The sequence below is a fragment of the Eptatretus burgeri genome, chromosome 11, assembly GCF_056783735.1.
Source record: "Eptatretus burgeri isolate ZD-2024b chromosome 11, Ebu_testis_v1, whole genome shotgun sequence".
NCBI lineage: Eukaryota > Metazoa > Chordata > Myxini > Myxiniformes > Myxinidae > Eptatretus > Eptatretus burgeri.
Window position 1 is genome coordinate 2,026,638 of NC_140971.1, and position 19,893 is coordinate 2,046,530.

General features: G+C 45.8%; 1 protein-coding gene across 5 annotated transcripts in view; it reads right to left on the minus strand.

The window, feature by feature from the left end:
• LOC147016291 (zinc finger Ran-binding domain-containing protein 2-like) overlaps positions 1–19,893 on the minus strand; it is a 104,359-nt gene that overhangs the window by 60,917 nt on the left and 23,549 nt on the right. For 4 of the 5 annotated variants that reach the window (XM_085844886.1, XM_085844885.1, XM_085844884.1 and 1 more), the window contains exon 2: positions 19,839–19,891. In XM_085844886.1, the coding sequence (XP_085701012.1) occupies positions 19,839–19,891 (53 nt within the window). Of the gene's footprint in view, positions 1–19,821; positions 19,892–19,893 lie in introns of all 5 variants that reach the window. The other variant, XM_085844887.1, reaches the window with a different exon arrangement.

Here is a 19,893-nt window from a genome sequence, read left to right on the forward strand (position 1 = left end):
ATCTGTGGCATCCATGCTGAACTTCTCAAGGCTGGTGGAAATGCTGCACTCGCGTCGTTGCATGCAGTTTTGTGCTCTGCCTGGAACACAGGCATCATCCCAACTGACTGGAAGAGGGGCCTTGTTGTCCCTCTCTGGAAAGGGAAGGGTGATCGCCAAGACTGCAACAACTACCGAGGGGTGACGCTGCTCTCAGTGCCGGGCAAGGTCTTTGCTCGGATAATTCTTGATAGGGTTCGCCACCATCTGCTTGAGCACCAGCGTCCAGAGCAGTCAGGCTTTACACCAAAGAGGTCAACGATTGACCGTATCCTTGCTCTTCGTGTCCTCACTGAACGCAGACGAGAGTTTCGGCAGGGGCTGCTTGCAGCCTATGTTGATCTCTGTAAAGCGTTCGATTCAGTGAATCGGGATGTCCTCTGGAGGATTCTTGGTCTTCGTGGGGTGCCACCGAAACTGATCGATCTGATGTCTGAACTCTACTCTGGTACTGAGAGTGCTGTGAAGTGTGGTGGTACCGCCTCTGACTTATTTCCAGTTGTTACTGGAGTTCGTCAGGGATGTGTACTTGCCCCCACACTTTTCAGCACTTGTATGGACTGGATTTTTGGGAGGATGTCGGAGAGATCAAGTTGCGGTGCATCGTTTGGCAATGTCAAGATCTCGGACCTTGATTTTGCAGATGATGCAGTCATCTTTGCGGAGACTTTAGACATCCTCTTGGGGGCCCTCGAGGTGCTGAATGAGGAGTCGGAGCCGTTGGGATTACGGATTTCTTGGGTCAAAACAAAGATCCAGGCTTTCGGTGACATCTTGGATGCTGCTGTCCTGTCTGTGTCTGTTTGTGGTGAGGATGTTGAGGTCGTGGATAGATTCACTTACCTTGGCAGTGATATTCATGTCTCCGCAGGTTGTGAGCCGGAGGTCAATAGACGTCTGGGTCGGGCCTGGGGAGTCATGGATTCACTGGATCATGGGGTGTGGCGCTGCCGGTACCTGTGCGGGAGGACGAAAGTCCGAGTCTTCAGGTCCTTGGTACTTCCAGTCTTGCTCTATGGGTGCGAGACTTGGACTTTGACCAAGGATCTGAGACGGAGACTTAATTCCTTTGGTACCAGGTCTCTTCGGAGAATCCTTGGCTATCGCTGGTCGGATTTTGTGTCCAACGAGCGGTTGCTGAGAGAGACTCGGATGAGATTTGTTACCTGCATAGTCCGTGAGCGTCAGCTGCGGCTGTATGGACATGTGGCTCGTTTTCCTGACGCTGATCCTGCTCACCAGATTCTCTCAGCGAGGGAGTCTCATGAGTGGAGGAGGCCAGTGGGCCGACCACGTGCCTCATGGTTGCAGCAGGTTGACCATCATCTCAAGGAGATGGGGATGGGCCTGGCATCTGCCTGGGGGATGGCCAGACGGAGGCCCCTGGAGTACCGGCGGAAAGTGGACGCAGCGACGCGCTGTTCTGGCACATGCTCCCATACCTGACCTGACCTGAAGGAATTATCAACATCTCGATGATTGGAGTAAACCTCCTGCCAATCGGAGCAATTTTCCAGAATATCCGCTTCATTACCTTTGCCAAGAATTTTATTAACTTCACGCCAAGTATTCTTCATGTTATTTTTATTCACATTAAACTTATTGATGTCATAATTTTTTTGGCAAGTCGGACATTAGCGGTTAATCGAGGACTTTGCTTCATCTTTCATAGTTCATCTTTGATTTTTGCTTGTTCGCGTTCCTTCTGATGACTCCAATGCAGAACCTATTTTATTTAAGTCTTCCATTTGATTTAAATTTAATTATTTTAAATCCCATTCTGAATTCCGTTAAATAAAGAGGACAAAATGTGTCAGGTGTCTGATCAAAGCAGGTTCCATCAAAGTGGGGCGTCTTGGTACAGGCCATCACTGCCAGCAGTTATATAGTGGCAGTTCCAGTTGTAAGAGTGTACATCGAAAACTATTCAACGGAGGAAATTAAAACTTTACCACAAGTCACATGACCATTTGATAAATCACATATTGAGTGTCCATCAAAAACCGTTCAACGAAGGAAATTAAAACTTTACCACATGTCACATGACCATTTGATAAATCACATATTGAGTGCACATCAAAAACCGGTCAACAGAGGAAATTTAAACTTCACCACATGTTACATGTCCATTTGATACCACACATTGATTATTGAGTGTACATCAAAAACCGTTCAACGGAGGAAAATTAAACTTTACCACATGTTACATGACCATTTGATATAGCGCATATTACTTGGATGACATACGCCCCCCCTCAGATCTTACACGGTGAATTAAATCTAATGTCAAGAGACAGTCACTTACTCAAATTAGAATCATTGTAATCGCTTCAGCCTCAATTGTGTTCGGCTGATGGAAGAAGAAAAAAAAAAAAAAGCGAAGAAGAAATACAATTTGGCATTTTACCGATCTCTCTATTTACACTTTATCAATCTATTGTGCCGTCGTTATCAGTGTGACCACTCCTTGGCTTTTTTCACGAGATCTTGGCTATTCGTTGTTCACCTTGATGTCTTGGTTTTCTGGAGGTTTTCTATTATCATCGCTTTTCCGAAAGCTTGTGAATTCTTGGCTTACCTTGGCATTTATGAAAATGAGGAGTGGTCACACTGGTCTTCATTAGCCTTGGTAGTTTTGAAAATACTCGAGAACGAGAATAAAACCTTTTGTAAAAGCTTATGAATGTACTCTCGAGCAGACTTTTCAAAGTATATTTTGTACACATTTAACTCAGAAGTGTGGAGACATGCAATTACAAATTTGCCACCAGAAGAGTTGGCTTGCACCAAGTGCTTCTCAAGACTGCACAGGGTAAGTATTCTGTGAATACCATAGAGATCAGTTATATTTTCGTTCCTGCGTTGCTTTTTGTCGAGTTTCCCATGTTAAATAGTACCTGGTTGTCTATATTGTTGAATTATCATGCAGCACAGGCTGATAGCCAGGAGCAAAATTCTCTCCATGTTCATGGTGCTTGTCGCTCTATTTTTTGTTTCTTAAAACCATTTTTTTTGTCCTTTCTGCCTTTTCAATGTTATCCGAGTGCCGCTCAATGTTGGTCTCCCCCTCGTACAGCCCCCTCAAGGACCCCCCCTTCCCCCCGCTCTCGGACTGAATGCCACCACATTCATGGCATTTTCCAGTAACGTATCCCCCCATGAATGTCAGGCCGCCATGGGCACGCCTACATGAGTGAAATCAAGTCCGGAAACGCCCGCGGCGGATACAAGCCGACCCCGCGGACGGACAGAAGTTAGGCTGGAAATTGTGAATTTGGATTGGACGGGTTCTCTTGGCAAGCATGTGTGTAAAGCTCCGTGTGGCCTGCGCCGCGCGTTCTGTTCGCAAAGTGCGCGAAGCAGTTTCCCCGATGCGTTACGCGTGCCCCGGCTTGCGTGATAAATCGTGCGGTTCCGGGGTGCGAGTGACGTCATCGGGGATTCCGCGGCGCGGGTTACGGGTGAGCAGAGCACATGTGCTCGCGTGGGGAACCCCTCAAAACGCGAGGCTTGCTTGGGATGCGCAGTGACGTTGTGGCTGCACGCATGGTTGGAATCCGGCAGAAGGGAAATCCTGCCGGATGTTACCATACAAGAAGGGACGAAACATGGACAGTGGAGCACAAAATGGCGGCGCCACGTGTTGGAGCGAACGAGCTGGGGGGAGTGTGGATTGTGTCCGGCCCACAAAGGAGACGAGACAGGTCATGATGCGGGACACCGTCACCACGTGTAGGACGAGACACGTGGAGGTGACGACGGAAAAATTAATGGTGACGGAGACGCGAGTAAGAAGGGGAGGAACTGATAAATATGAGGAGACAACGCAGGAATTTGGAATAAAAATGCAGACGGGCATAATGGCGAAGCGCGCGGCGAAACAACGGTGTGGAGGCTGTTGGAGTTTTCTGAGATGGGAACTTGCGGGGTGAGATGCAGAGCATGAGGCGGGCACCCGGGGAGGAATTTGACGGAAAGAGGGGGGGGGAGATGTCAAAAGCCAAAGCCACCGCCCCCGCTGTGCCCATTTTGGACTCTGGGTTCAGTTGTGGGGAAAGTTCCTGCATGGGAGTGTCCTGCACGGTGATTTCGTCCTGGGCCATAGATTCATTTAATTCTGCATCTATTTCACTACCCACCTGACTCAGCTTGTCTTGGCTGGACATGTTGCGTGCTGGGAATTAATTTAAAACGCTCGCAATTTGGGGACACGGGGGGGGGGGAGGGGGGGTTTGCTCCGTACACCCCTGATCCACGTCAGTGAATTTCGTGTGGAGGCGGATGAGGCCGAATCCCGCTCCCGGACACCAGTGTTGTGGCACTGGTGTTCTGCAAATTTACAAAGGTGGATGGGTTCGCATCCCACTTCTGACACCAGTGTTGAGGTTTCCAGCCGGCACGTCGCCATGAGCATGACCCTCGATGAAGCAGTGGGGCCGTCTCGGCTCAATCGCCCAGAATTTACAGATCGCTGGCCCGGGTAAGCCCGGGTTGACGGGTCCTGCTTATGTTGGAGCGAAATACGCCAATGGGGAGATCACGTGGGGTAGCGTTAATTGCCAACTTCAACCTACCTACGTAAGTACCCACGTGATCCAGCTACCGGGGTACTTCACCCTTGGCGGAACTCGTACGGAAGCGAGCCGCTGAAGCGGCCCGTTCCGTGTGCGTAGCCGAGCGGTGATATCGCCGAATTCCGCCGGCCCGATTATCTTGTGACCCTGGCAATGGTCGACTAATCCCTCACACGTACGACATGCTCAGCCAATGAAGGAAACGACACGGCAAGCTGAGTACATTTAACAATTGGGGTTTTTATTGCAAATAATGAGGGAATTGTTGTGAAGCACGCAAGGGAAGATTTATACCGAATAAAAGAAATGCAAAATAATATACAGCACCAGCACTTATGCAACTTTACTACTTACAAGACTGGCGCCACAAACAGACACACGCACACCCAGACAGAACTGGACCCCCTGGGTCTTTAATGGGACCTCCAGCCCGGAGGACAGTCGGGCTGAGGGTCAGGGTAGCTGGCGACCTGGCTACGAGCGCGCAGCTGGACGTCCCCTGGTCATGAGACTGGTGTCGCCATCCCAGCCAGGCGGAAGGCGACGACGCGAAGCTCTGGAGCCGGGACGAGGTCGTTTCAGGAGCCAAGGTGATGAGCCGGGCAGAGAAGAAAAACGGGAGAAGACAAGCAGGGAACGAACGACAACGAAATCTCCTCAGAACACACCATATCTCCCCCCTCCCGCTCAACGAACGCTTCTCTCCTCCCCACTCGCCCTCCCATTGGACCGGAGGCCCCATGTGACTCCTCGTCCGCTCCCGATTGGACAGGCGCGTGGTGGGCGGGGCACTCCCTCCCTTAGGCGGAGTCTCCAGCGGGGGGGGGAGGGGGCGTTCGTGGCTCCGCCTACGGCCTCTCCTCAGACCGCGTGGTTTATGGCGACGGTGCTGGGTCGGAGGCGGAGCGCGGAAGACGCCGGCTCCCCGCCGATTGGCCACGGTGGCGTGGTGACAGGAGTGAAGCAAAGTCGAGGGCGATGCGGTGTGGTCGGTGGTGGAGTCGATGATGTAGTTTGTGGTGTAAAGAAAAAATAACCAAAAGAAAACCTAACTATTAAAACAACTTCACAGCGCAGGAACATTTAATTACCCATTAGACCAGGGTCAGGACCCTAACTGGCAACATGTACTTACCGATATAACTGAGCTCAAGGACCTGAATGTTGAGTGCGATAGCTTTCCAAATCCACAAAATATATTATATATATATATATATATATATATATATATATATATATATATATATATATATATATATATATATATATATATATATATATATATATATATATATATATATGTCCAATAGGAGTTTTTCATCATGATTTCTGATCTGACAATGTTTTTTCACAATACTCATTCTGTAAAATGTAAAAGTAAAAAAACAAACCTCTTAGGAACCGCCCCTAAAAATTCTGCCGAAATCTACTGAACTTTGGAATAAAATCATAATATATAATTGGTAACCCACATGACATCATCTCCAGAACAACAAAGGCTGCACGCAAATTGCTCGGGTTGGTGGTCTACGTGATTGTATTGGCTTCCTGTGCGTTTCCACATTCGATTGGTCGACTCAAACGCTTCGTTCATTTCTGCTTTAAAAAAAAAAATCAAACATTTGGTTTTGAATAATGGATGACATGGAATTTGATTTGTCTGGTAGCGACAGTGAGTGTGAGAGAAATGAAGGATTTTTGTCTGAATTAGATGGAGAATTGTCGGATAATGTAGTCGTGGGAGGTGAAGTTCAGGCAGCTGGAAATGGAATACGGCCTTACCAGTTCGAGCCCGAAGCAGGACAAGCAGAGGAAACTGGCGATGAAATTCCCAGCATTCATGATGATCGGGAGGACATCGAAGGAAGACTTGGCAATAACAACTGGTGAGACTAAATCGTACTCGTAATTCAATAATGTAAATTCTACTTGCATACTGCTCGATATCAGAAATATTTTAGTGAAGTGACGTGACCAGCGCAGCGCAGCGCAGCGGGCATGTTGCTCCGCGGCGAATGAATCGCCGGGCCAGCCCATGTCATCGGCCGTATCTCTCTGTGCATAAAACGAAGCAATCTCGCTGTCCGGATACGATGAAAACTTGCGTGCAGAACACACCTTGTGACACAATTGTCCAGAGTAGACCGATACATCTGACGTTCTGTTGCATTTTTATTTATTTTATTCCTAATGTCGTCATGTCGCGCCAGTAGAAAACAACGAAGAAAAGAGAATAATAAAAGAAAGCTACAGCACGTCAGATTTATCGGACTAGTCGGACGGACGACGGATTTATCGGACAAGTCTAGACTCTGGAGTTGACAAGTAACTTGTATTAGCATACACACAACGTATAAGTCAATGCGTAAGAGTCCCAAGGCTATGAGGCTGTGTAATAGGACAGATAAATTTGTCTTTCATAGTTGTGTCAACATATTTTTCCCTGTTCATTTATTACAGCATTTTGGCTAAATGTTAATGAATAGCAAGCCAATGGAAGCAGTACCTTCACTTTAGAATAAACCCATGTATGTCAAGTGCAGCCATACCTGGCTTGCATGTATGTGGAATCGTACCTATCCCAGCAGGCTGGTTTCAACAAACAATTCAATAAGCTGCAAAATGTGGGGGCAGGTTTTTCACATTGTTTGATTTTAAAATTATGTCCTTGCGCCTTGAAATGATGCAATATTAATCTTTAGTATTTTACTTGTATGTCCCTGTAAGTTTCTTTTGTAATGGAAAAGTTCAACAGTCACATTTTATATTTTGTGGACATGGTATAGCCCTTTATTGTGCATACATGTATTGGATTTGTACACGACTACGACAAGGTAGTAAAGGGATAAATAATTGCCTCGTGATTGTTGTGCATCCAGGGCTCAGAAGCAGAATTTCTTTTCCGCGAAACAATCACAGGAATTAAGACGATCGGTGAGATAGCAAACAAATGTGCACAATGCATTTGTACGTATTTTATACGGCGCGCGACGTCTAATCAATCGACTCTGAGCGAGTCGCGTTCTGGAGATGACGTCAACGGTCACGTGACCTGCGGTTCGCTGAACACCACTTTTTTGAGGGGCGGGGCATAGCAAGTTGTGAAAAGCACTACAAATGTTTGAAATATTGGTCTAATTATCCCATTGTTGATTTAAAAAAAAGAAACATGGGTGATTTCTTCACTACAAAGGTCAAGTTAATATATAAATAACCAGAAACTTTTGAGTGTCATGGGACCTTTAAATTAGAAAATAAAAAGAAATGGCAAAGACAAAATTATTGACATTCTCGACTTAATATTTGGTATCACAACTTTTGGACAAAATAACTGCAGTCAAGCACTTCCTGAAGCCATGAATGAGCTTCCAAGACCTCTCTACGGGTAGTTTGTCCCACTCTTCTTGTGCAAACAGCTCCAGTTCTCCCAGATTTTAAGGTTGCCTTCTCCCAACTGCTGTTTTCAGATCTCCCCACAGGTATCCAATGGGAATGAGCTCTGGACTCATTGCTGGCCACTTCAGAACAGTCCAGCATTTTGTCTTGAACCATTCCTGGTTGTTTTATTAAGTGTGTTTGGGGTCATTATCCTGCTGCAAGACCAATGCATGACCTGACGGAGACCCAGCTTTCTGACACTGGGTTGAACAATGTACTCCAAAATTCCTCCTTGGTAATCTACTGATTTCATGATGCCGTGCACATATTCAAGGCACCCAATGCCAGAGGCAGCACAGCAACCCCAAAACTGAACTTCCTCCATGTATGACTGTAGGGAAGGTGTTCTTTTCTTTGAAGGCTTCGTTTTTTTTTTTTCTAAACATGGAGATGATGTGCTTTTCCATGAAGCACTAAATTGGTCTCATCTGTCCACAGGACATTCTCCCAGAAGGATTTTGGTTTGTTCAAGTGTGTTTTGATAAACTCCAGTTGGGCTTTCTTCTGTCTGTCTCTCAGCAGTCGGTTCCTCCTGGGTATCCGACCATAGAACCCCCTTTCATTGAGTTGGCGAAGGATGGTGCGAGTCGAAGCTGTCATACCTTGTGTCTGAAGGTCAACTTGAATATGTTTGGCAGTTGATCGAGGTGCTTTCTGCACCATTCGAACAATCCTTCACTGCAATCTTCGATCAAGTTTTCTCTTGCAGCCACGTTCAGGGAGGCTGGCCCCAGTGCCTTGGGCATGAAACTTCGTGAAACTGTTGCGTACGGTGGACACAGGAACATCAAGGTCTCTGGAGATGGACTTGTAGCCTTGAGATTGTCCATGCTTGGTTACAATCTTGTGTCTGACCTCCTCTAACAATACTCTGGTTTTCTTTCTTTTCTCTGTGCTCAATGCAGTACACACAGTGACACAAAACAACACAATGTCTCCTTTTCTCCATTCAAACTGGTTGAATGAGTGATTTTTACATTGCAGGCACCTGCAACTCACCACAGGTGAGTTCAATTCCAAAGTAAAGGAGAATCACCTGCTTAAAATATAATAATTTCTTACAACTTCAAAAAGGTGATAATAATATTGTCCGGGCTATTTTAGGATTTCTGTGTGAAATAAGCTAAGATTTAGTAATTTTTCAGCTTTGTTTTGTTTTGCTCCACTGCAAAGTAGAGAAATACATCTGTGGAGACAAAAGATTTTAAAATATCAACAATTTTCTGGAATAAATGGTTCATTATTTGAAAGAAGTGCAAGGGTGCCAATATTTTTGGCCATGACTGTGTGATGAAGCAAACATGTGAACATGAGTAGCCAATCAGTGGAGGTGTTCCAGAGAGCAAATGGACGTTGGGGACACTGTTAGGTGGCCTTCAAGAGGACTCATCATGACACCAGGAAGCCCTCACACTTTTCCTTACAAGCTTTTCTCTCATTCACGAATCACTCAACACGTGAGTATATAAAAGTGGCTTTTGTTTCTCCATCATCAAGGGATGTTGTTTGTTTGGTTAAACAACCACAACCAAAATTAACAAGTCTACCCTGTCTGCCTGCTATTTTTGACGCTGTTTGAAGCCTCGGCGCCATGTGACTGTTCTTCTTCACTAACCGCTGGAGAGACAATGGAGGATTAATTATCAACCATGCTTCATGAACAAATTAATATGTTTTGAATTAGTTGAAATTTCTCTTGTTCTGCTTAAAAAGCAATCATCATGACCATCACATGAAAGGAATAATCACCACACACGTTCACATCGAAAAATTGCATACCCCTATGTGGGGGAAAAATTTATATTAATGTATTCTAAATTGTAACAAATGGAGTTTTAGAAATGTAAGTTTTATGCTACAAGTTGAATTGGCTATCCTTTCTGGCCAAGAGACTTTTGCCCTAAATGTTGATAAATGTCTTGGTCTGGAGCGGTGTGACCTGAGCTGATAACCGCCAACCTTTGCCTCAAAATGTACGAAGTGGCTTCTCGTCTAAAGGACACGTCTGCAGTCTGAGATGATAGCCCCCACCACTCTCCCATGAAAGTATAAAATGTTTTGAAATGCGAAATTGTTTCAGTGCAAGTACCTGAGGAAGTATTAGAATCTCAGTGGCTTGTGCTCCTTGGAACTGACCAAGTACCAAGTTAGAATAAAACTCTCTGATGTAATGTGGAAGTGAATTGAATCGGGTTGGTCTAACTGTTAACTAAAGTGAGAATAAATGAAATAGAACCAAATAATATTGCAATTCATGGGGATTCTTAAGTTCATTGTACAAGGGTGAGAAGTGTATGGTGTATAATAAGAATAATAAATTGTTTCACAAGGAAGGACTTGTGTGGACATCGGTTATCAGTGTCAATGGGTTTTATGCAGGATTTTATAACCAAATCGGACAAACGTTAAACTCTGCCTGAAGTCAAATAGGATTCCATAATCGGCCAGGTAGAATCCTTCAACGATCACAACGGGATGGGTTAAAAAAATCCACATCACCTACCTCCCCCACCGCCCCCCCCATTTCCCGAATCCTGGTGGGAAATTCCTTTTTTTTTTACCACCACCCCCCCTCCCCCTCCTGACATAACCTTGCCATGTATCCCACGAGTACAACCAACAATTTTCAACTCATTTGATCCAGTGGTTCAGGAGTGCATAGAAGTCAAATAAAAACACTTCTCAAATTATATTAATGATTTATTTTAAAAAAGAACTATGTCTCCATTTTATTTACAACAAGCAAAAGTACACATCCCCAGTGATGGTTCGATTAATTATATATACATACATACACAGACATATATATATATATATATATATATATATATATATATATTTATATATTGTTACGAATCTGGCAGCCATGTGCACACAACAGACAGGTCCGAGAGATCAGTTATATCAGGAAGTATGTGTTTCTAGGGAGGGTCCCGTCATATGTTTAATGGGTAATTAAGTGTACGTGCGCTGCGGGTTATTTTATAGTAAGGATTTTTAAACCACCAACGGCGACGACAACGCCCATCTTCGCTTCTTCACCAACAACTACAGCTACTACTACTACATCCACTACAACAACGCCACCTTCCCACACTCGACCGGTCGCCATTATGCACTTGTTTTTAGCTGAGGACATGGGCGGAGCCTTCGTCGCCGCGGGTCGAAGCTCCGCTCCAAGGAGGAGCAGAGAGCGTTTCCTCCAGCCAATGAGTGGAGGGAGAGCACCAATCGCATGCCCCAGCCAATCAGGAGGCTGCCACGAGTCGCCTGACAACCCACCGTCCAATCAGGAGGCGAGTGGCAGGGAGAAGAAGCCCCTCCCTCCTCAAGAAGGCAGAGAGGACGGCAGTTCGGAGGATTGTGGCAATTGCGGCAGACAGTCGGAGATTGGCTTGGTCTGGACCAGTTTTTCGGGAGACCGCGTGATCGTGGCGAGTGCAGAGGGTTCTGCAGACGGTTGTGGTCGTGGTTGGAGCTGTCTGCAGTCCTTTGGAGGGCAGGTCTGGTAGTCGAGCAGCCAGGATCCTAAGCCGTGGACTTCGGGTCGTGGGTTTGAGTCCCACCAGTGGTTCGGAGTCGGTGTGGCCGCACGAAGCGGACAGGTACCCCGGCCCGGCTTGACAAAGATAGACCCATGGGGTCCAGTTTCCTTTTGGGTGTGTGTGTGTCCGTGGGCCCCGACTGTTAAGTAGAGCTGTTTAAGTGATTTCTTTTCATATTACATTTCTTTTATTCGTGATAACTCTGCTCTGTGTCTCCCCTCCCCGATTATTGTAATAAATAAATCCCTTTTGTTCAATGTTCCAGCTCGTTTCTGTGTTTCTTTCATTGGCTTGGCACGCTGTGTTGAGATAGCGAGGGTAAATTGTTCATTTGGTCCAGCGAGGCTCTGGTAACTCCGCTCGGTTATGCCGGATCCGAGTTATTACCTGCGACTCGGATCAGACAGAGTCGGCAGAGGGTGTGGTTCCCCGGTAGTTAGACTGCGTGGGTATTTTGGTATATTGAAATTCGGCAATTAACCCAACCCCACGCTGTCGAATTATTGGCGACCATGGTCCTGCAAGGGACCCGTGCCTTCCGGACTTATCCAAGGGTCACGACCTAAATTCCGGTGTGTTCGGTGGAGCCGACTCTACTGCTCCCTCGAGCGGTGGGGCGCGATAGGTGAACCGTGATGAAGCGGGGGTTGACTATATATATATATATATATATATATATATATATATATATATATATATATATATATATATATATATATATATATATATATATATATATATATATATATAGTCAACCCCCGCTTCATCATGGTTCACCTATCGCGCCCCTGGTTCATCGCGGGTTTGCCCTTGCAACGTAACTATTTTTTCAGCGGATTCCCCCGGTACATCGCGGTAATAATATATAAAATATAAATTATTTAAGCAATAAATTATAATGCGTGGTGCTCGACCAGTCACACAACGCACAAGACAAAGTTTCGCTTGTGAACTTCAAATATTTTCTACGTTTTTTTCTCCAAGCCCCACGATGCCGCCCAAACGACCTGCACCTTCGAAGGCTTCTGGCAAGGAACCGAAGCGCCAGAGGAAGGTCCTGGGATGCTCCAGGAGAAGGTTAAGGTAAAGGTGCTCGATATATGCTTCGGGAAGGAAAAAGGTTTGCCGCCGTTGGACGAGCACTGCTCATACCCAGCACCTCAAAACCGACCAGACCAGACTAGTCGATCTCCGGCACCTCAAACTCAATCACTGCCAAACCGACCAGACTCGGTCTCCGGCACCTCAAACCCAATCACTGCCAAACCGACCAGACCAGACTAGTCGATCTCTGGCACCTCAAACCCAATCACTGCCAAACCGACCAGACCAGACTAGTCGATCTCAGGCACCTCACAGACCAGACGAATCGATTTTTTTGGGGAGGCATCCATTCATCGCAGATTTTCACTTAGCGCGGGGAGGTTTGGAACGTAACCCCCGCGAGAAACGGGGGATTACTGTATACATAAATACAGCTCTGGGAAAAAAAAAATAAGAGACCACTCCAAAAAAAATTTAAATCAGCATCTCCACCTGAATGGCAGCCAATCCATTCCAGTGTCTGTTGAATTCCAACACAGGCACACCTCATTCTACTTAGTGAGGTACTGATTAGGTGATCACCTGAATCGAATCTTATTTAACAAGGAAAAGTATAAATATACAATCAGAGATGGGGAATCCCCCGCCATTGAGTGAAAAAGGTCATACATATTTCAGATAATGAGGGAGGTGAATTGGAAACAAGACACCATTTGGTCATCATCTCGAAAAAGTTCCCCAGGGGTGACGAATGTAGTAACCAAAAATAATTGAAATCAGATAAGTGGTTTTCCATTTATTACAAAAAACATTTTTTTCAAGATGGCCACCCCAGTCGGCCATCTTGGATCCGGCCACGCCCAAAATCAATAGGGTTCTTCCTTTTCAGGTGGTACATGTGTGACCCAAATTTCAAATCGATATGGCGAAGTTTATGAGTTATCGCACTCACAGCTATAAATGTTGACGCCCGGACGGACGGACAGCCAGACAACCCGGGTGACAACAATATCCCCCTTCTGCCACGCGGCGGGGGATAAAAACCACTGCTGTGATCATCACTATCCTCTTGCAATAGGACCAGCTGGATGGCAAAAACAGTGCTAGTAGTACCTCAAAAGTAATTGGAATCAAAAAAATAACTATTTACCATGCCAAAAGAGTTGAAAAGAATGGTTTTGAGTGAGGAAAAGAAGGGTTCAATTCTGGCTTTACTGGCAGAGGGATACAGTGAGCGTCACGTTGCTTCCATCCTTAAAATTTCAAAGACAGCGGTTCATAAGAACAAGGTCAAGCAGCAGACATTGGGGACAACAAAGCTTCAGACTGGCAGAGGGCGAAAACGACTTTCCACTGACCGGGATGACCGCCAACTCATTCGAATGTCACTCAACAACCATAGGATGACATTAAGTGACCTTCAAAGATAATGGCAAACGGCAGCTGGGGTGAAGTGCACGGTGAGGACGGTTCGAAACAGGTTCCTCGGGGCAGGGCTGAAGTCGTGCAAAGCCAGAAAAAGGCCCTTCATCAATGAGAAGCAAAGAAGAGCCAGGCTGAGGTTTGCAAAAGACCATAAGGATTGGACGGTAGAAGACTGGAGTAAGGTCATCTTCTCCGATAAGTCCAATTTTCAGCTTTGCCCAACATCTGGTCGTCTAATGGTTACACAGAGACCTGGAGAGGCCTACAAGCTACAGTCCCTCGCACCCACTGTGAAATTTGGTGGAGGATCGGTGATGATCTGGGGGTGCTTCAGCAAAGATGGAATCGGGCAGATTTGGCTTTGTGAAGGACTCATGAATCAAGCCACGTATAAGGTTGTCCTGGAAGAACACTTGCTTCCTTCTGCTCTGACAATGTTCCCCAACTCTGAGGATTGGTTTTTCCAGCAGGACAATGCTCCATGCCAAACAGCCAGGTCAATCAAGGTGTGGATGGAAGACCATCAGATCAAGACCCTGTCATGGCCAGCCCAATCTCCAGACCTGAACCCCATTGAAAACCTCTGGAATGTGATCAAGAGGAAGATGGATGGTCACAAGCCATCAAACAAAGCCGAGCTGCTTGAATAAGTGCGCCAGGGGTGGCATAAAGTCACCCAACAGCAATGTGAAAGACTGGTGGAGAGCATGCCAAGACGCATGAAAGCTGTGATTGAAAATCAGGGTTATTCCACAAAATATTGATTTCTGAACTCTTCCTAAGTTAAAACATGAGTATTGTGTTGCTTAAAAATTAATATGAACTTGCTTTGTTTGTATTATTTGAGGTCTGAAAACACTGAATCTTTGTTGTTATTTTGACCAGTTGGCATTTTCTGCAAATAAATGCTCTAAATGACAATTTTTTTTTCCGGAATTTGGGAGAAATGTTGTCAGTAGTTTATAGAATCAAACAAAAATGTTCATTTTACTCAAACACATACCTATAAATAGTAAAACCAGAAAAACTGATAATTTTGTAGTGGTCTCAATTTTTTTCCAGAGCTGTATATAAATATATATATATAAATATATATATATATATATATATATATATATATATATATATATATATATATTGTTATAGATTTCCGCCCGCCGGCGTGCGAACGACCGAGTCTAACCAATAGCGGCCGCTTCGCCCACCGAACGGACAATCCAGTCGCGGCTTTCCGGATTAATGCCGGAAACCAGCCACGGGTGTGTTTGTAACTACACCACAACCTTGTCCGCAATCTACCCGCGCTACAGGGTCCGATCGCCAAATCTTCGATTTACCTAATTATTCGTGCGGGTAGGTTACCGAGAGATTGTACCTCAACGGGACCGCTTGGAAACGAGCCGCTTAAGCAACTCGCTTCCTTTTGGGATAACCGAGCGAGGTATTATCGCGCAGTCCCGTTGGACCCGATCACTTTACCGGCTATTTAAAAACCAACTATATTCCGAGTGCAAGATGGGGCAGTTCAATGAGGGAATGGATGCAACGAACAGGTTTACATTCACACAAGGACATTTATTATAATAAAGCACGTATGGAATTAAACAAGGCAAAACACGTATGCAATTAAACAAGCAACAAAAGCACGACAAAAGAAGTACAACCGTCTATACGAAATGCAATGCAAACATTTACAGCACACAAAGCACTTAACAATTTCCTTCTTATTAGACGGGCCCACGGACACATGTACGTACACACACACACACACACACACACACACACACACACACACACACACACACACACACACACACACACACACACACACACACACACACACACACACCCAAGAAATGGTGGCAGAAGCCGTTAATAACGAGCTCCAGCTCGGAGGACAGGTGAGCTGAAACCCAGAGCCTATCTCGAACCTCTCCACCTCATGTGGTCTTCAAGTTGTTCGGACCCGTGCTCCAGCGAGAGCAAGCTGGATCCAATCGCCGTGAGCCGCGATCCCACGAATCCTCCCGCGCTTCTCAACACGTGCTGGTGAGATGAGGCGCCAATCCGTCGCTTCCCCGAGGAAGCACCTCCAAGAAGAGGTCGATGAGTCGCACCAAGCCCGGAACCAAAATGGAGAACAAAGAGCTCCACAAACCAAGAAGAAGAAGAAGCCACAATTCACAGCTCGATCCGAGCAACCGGCTCAACTTCCTTCCAACACAAAGCAGCTCGAAGCAAAAAGCTCACCCGAGCCAAACAGAAGCCGAAGCTCACTGAACAACTCCTCTGCAGAAGCAAAAAGCTTCGGAAGGCCTCAACCCTAATCCAAGCCAAACAGGACCCGAAGGTCTGCTGAACGACTCCCCTCAACTCCCTTTTCCAACTCTGCCCAACACGAACAAAGAAAAGATCTCGTCCTTATCCTTCTCCGCCCCCCTCCCCCACGCCCGGCGTGACTCATGCCCTCGTGATCCATCCCCCCCCGCTCAACCACGGGAGGGAGGGAGTTGTTGACATCATGAATCACGGGACGGCAGGGTGGTTCTTCCTCTTCGCAGAAGAGGGGGAGGGATGTCTCCATTGTTCGTTCCCTAACTATTAAATCGATCCGCAGCGCATCTAATCGATTTCTGAACATTTAAAGAATGGAGGGTCAGCTATCTAGGGAACAAGCACTTATCGACATAGCTGACTAAAGGAACCTGTATGTTGTGTGCAATCGAATTCCAAATTCGTAACAAAATATACATACATATATATATATATATATATATATATATATATATATATATATATATATATATATATATATATATATATATATATATATATATATATATATATATATATACATATATATATGCACATCACACAACCCGCACACGGAAATCATGCACCATTATTTCATTCAAATCTGCATGCCAATTCCCAAGCGGCACCTCACCTAACTCCGCACCTCGCTCACCAAATCTCACCACTGACCACAAACGCCTCCCACACACGGGAAAAATATTCCCACACCCCATCGTACCTCTGCATCGCGACAATTCGCCTCTATTTTGAGGAGCACCGCACGGCATCGGATTGTCCTCGGCACCACACAATGCTCGACCACGCAATGGACGGGGATAGCTCCAACACATGTCACCGGGAACGTCCAGGGTGAACTCCCAAAATTGATACAGCCCTCATCCAGTCGTCAAATCACGGCAAGACCGGAGGCAATGAGGAGGGTCATGAGAAGGGCGATCCGGGAGTTTGGTTGGGGTCCCAGGTGTGCATTTTGGCTCGTGAAGGAGCCTGTGGGTGGTGGAGAAAGTCCGCTGCCATCCGACATTCAGACTGCACTCGGTGCATGTTCAGAGCCGGCGTGCCGGCTCGGGGAGCATGCCCCGTGTAAAGTCAGGAGCTCAGAGACGTGCCGAAACTGGAAGGCATCTGAGCCGGTTTCCAGTCCCAGAGTCTGGTAGGACATGGCTCGGGCAGCTGTGGCCCAATAGAGGAGCAGGATTTGGGACACAGCGCGTCACTTTCTGGTCATCGCCCCACCCTTCACCTGGGGTTCTAGAAAAGGGGTTGCGGAGAGCCACTGGACTCTCTTCTTTAAAACAAAGAACAACGTTACAAACTCGCAATCCCATTTTCCTCTGGTACGAAACCGCACTCCTCACGTCTCCTCCATTGCACCTCCTCACTCCCAAACCGTAGACAACCAGTATCTTTCCCACTACCCCTCCAAAAGCGTCTTGGGCCACGTTGGTCAGCTGACGGCACCCAGTATTGAGGGCAATCATCCTCACCTTTCTCTTTCTTTCCTGGCTCTCTAACTTTCCGTGTGAGTGTGCGCGAGTGTGCGCGCGCACGCAAGATGGCGCCTGTCCGAGAAAAAGTAAGATTGCAGAAGACAGTCACGATAATTCTGCTGTGTCCTCTTTTGAAAGTTTCCTTTTGCCACAACCCACAAATTCCTTGCTATCCCCTGATGTACATAAAAATAAACTCCATTCAATGTGCCACAAACTTTTCCTCAACTGATTGGATATAAATGCTTTGTATAGAAATGTTCCCAGCTCGTTTGCGTGTTTTCTTCCATTGGTCCAGCATGGCCCACACCCAAGTTCAGCCAGGGCGTTATTCCCCATGGATCTGTTTCCTCTGCGGTTCGTGCCTGGCAGTCCCGCTCGGCTGCATCTGATCTGGTAAGGTGATCTGGTTTCAGCAAGTACGTACCGAGGGCGCGTCCCCGGGTCATTAGTTGACGTGACCTTTCGGTAAACGGTATTAGACGGCGGACCCGAAGTCACGTGGTTGAGTTTACGGCGTTCGCGGTCGATTAGCGACCCACCGCGTCACAAAGTTATTCTTGAGCGACGGCCTGCGATTATGGAGAGTCTGGTGGGAACTCGTGGTCTTCACAACCATATATATATATATATATATATATATATATATATATATATATATATATATATATATATATATATATATATATATATATATATATATATATATATATATATATATATATATATGATTTTGTTATTGTATTTATATTATGATCTTTATTTTTATTGTACTATTTTCATTTGTACAACTTTAAAAAGTCACGATATTCATCTAAACTTTTGTTGCTCCTTTTCTTATTCCCCCAATTATCGTCACTTTTCTCCAAATCCAAGTCCCCTTGAAGTTTAACCCCTGAATTCTGACCCCGCTTGTCAAAATCAGTCATTCTCACCTCCGCGTTCTCTCCGACTTGACCCCACTCTGACGCACACACCGCTCATTCACTCCCACCTGACATCAGCCCCTCACCCCCGTGCAGTCCGTGTCTCCTTTGCTCTGCCGAAGGGTTAAGACCCAAAAAGGAAGCTTCAAGTTGCATCCCTCGGCAATCAAATACCTCAATCGTCGTCTTGTTTATTTCATCCATTTCTTGCATCCTCCTCAGAAAGATCATCCCTGGATTGGATGTGATACACAGCCCCAGCAACAGGAATGATCATAATCCAGGACTTCATGCTGCATTCTGACCAGCCAGCTTCACAAAGAACTGGACACATCTCAGCCTGCTTCTTCATGCTGAGAAATCTACTGCATTGCCATCTCTGTTGTAGCAGGTCATGCACAAACACTTTTGCCGCGAAAGACTTCGGGTCAACGGAACCAATTTAATCATGAATATAGTTTTCAAATGTCCCATAAATTGAGGAATGATATGAATTCCAGCCTTGTAAGTCAAGCAGCATAATCCGTCGCAGTCAATGTGATCAGTTTAAAACAAGTCTCTTCAGATTTGACGATTTCACACTCGCAGTGCCTCCATTCAGGACAATGATAGCAGCAAGGCATGGGACATTTGAATTGGGAGAAGGGGGGGTTTTAGTCATGTTCCAGAAAAGTTTAATTTGGTTTCATTTTTCCCCTTTTGTTCTGATTATAATGGATAACTTGGAAGCAAAACAAATTGATAGAGCAAAGAAAATAACGGATGCATTGACACGGCTGTGAGAATTCGGCTGAGAGAATTGAGAATATGGTATTAATGGTTGTGAGAATTCAAATATGAGGTGAGTGATGTGAGCACAACTGAAATGTTGTGTAAGAATCCTGGTAAGTAAAAATATGAGTGGTTCGAGGGGGAGGAAGGAAGGAATAAAAAAAAACCAGGTTGGGAAGGCAGAGATGGTGGGAAAAGGTAGGGTGTGGTTTGGTGGTCAAATGATATTCACAATGCAGATAAACAAACACACCATGCTGAGTGCCAAACCTTTGCCACATCGATTGCAGTGGGAGCGACGAGCAAAGTTGACGTTAGCACATCT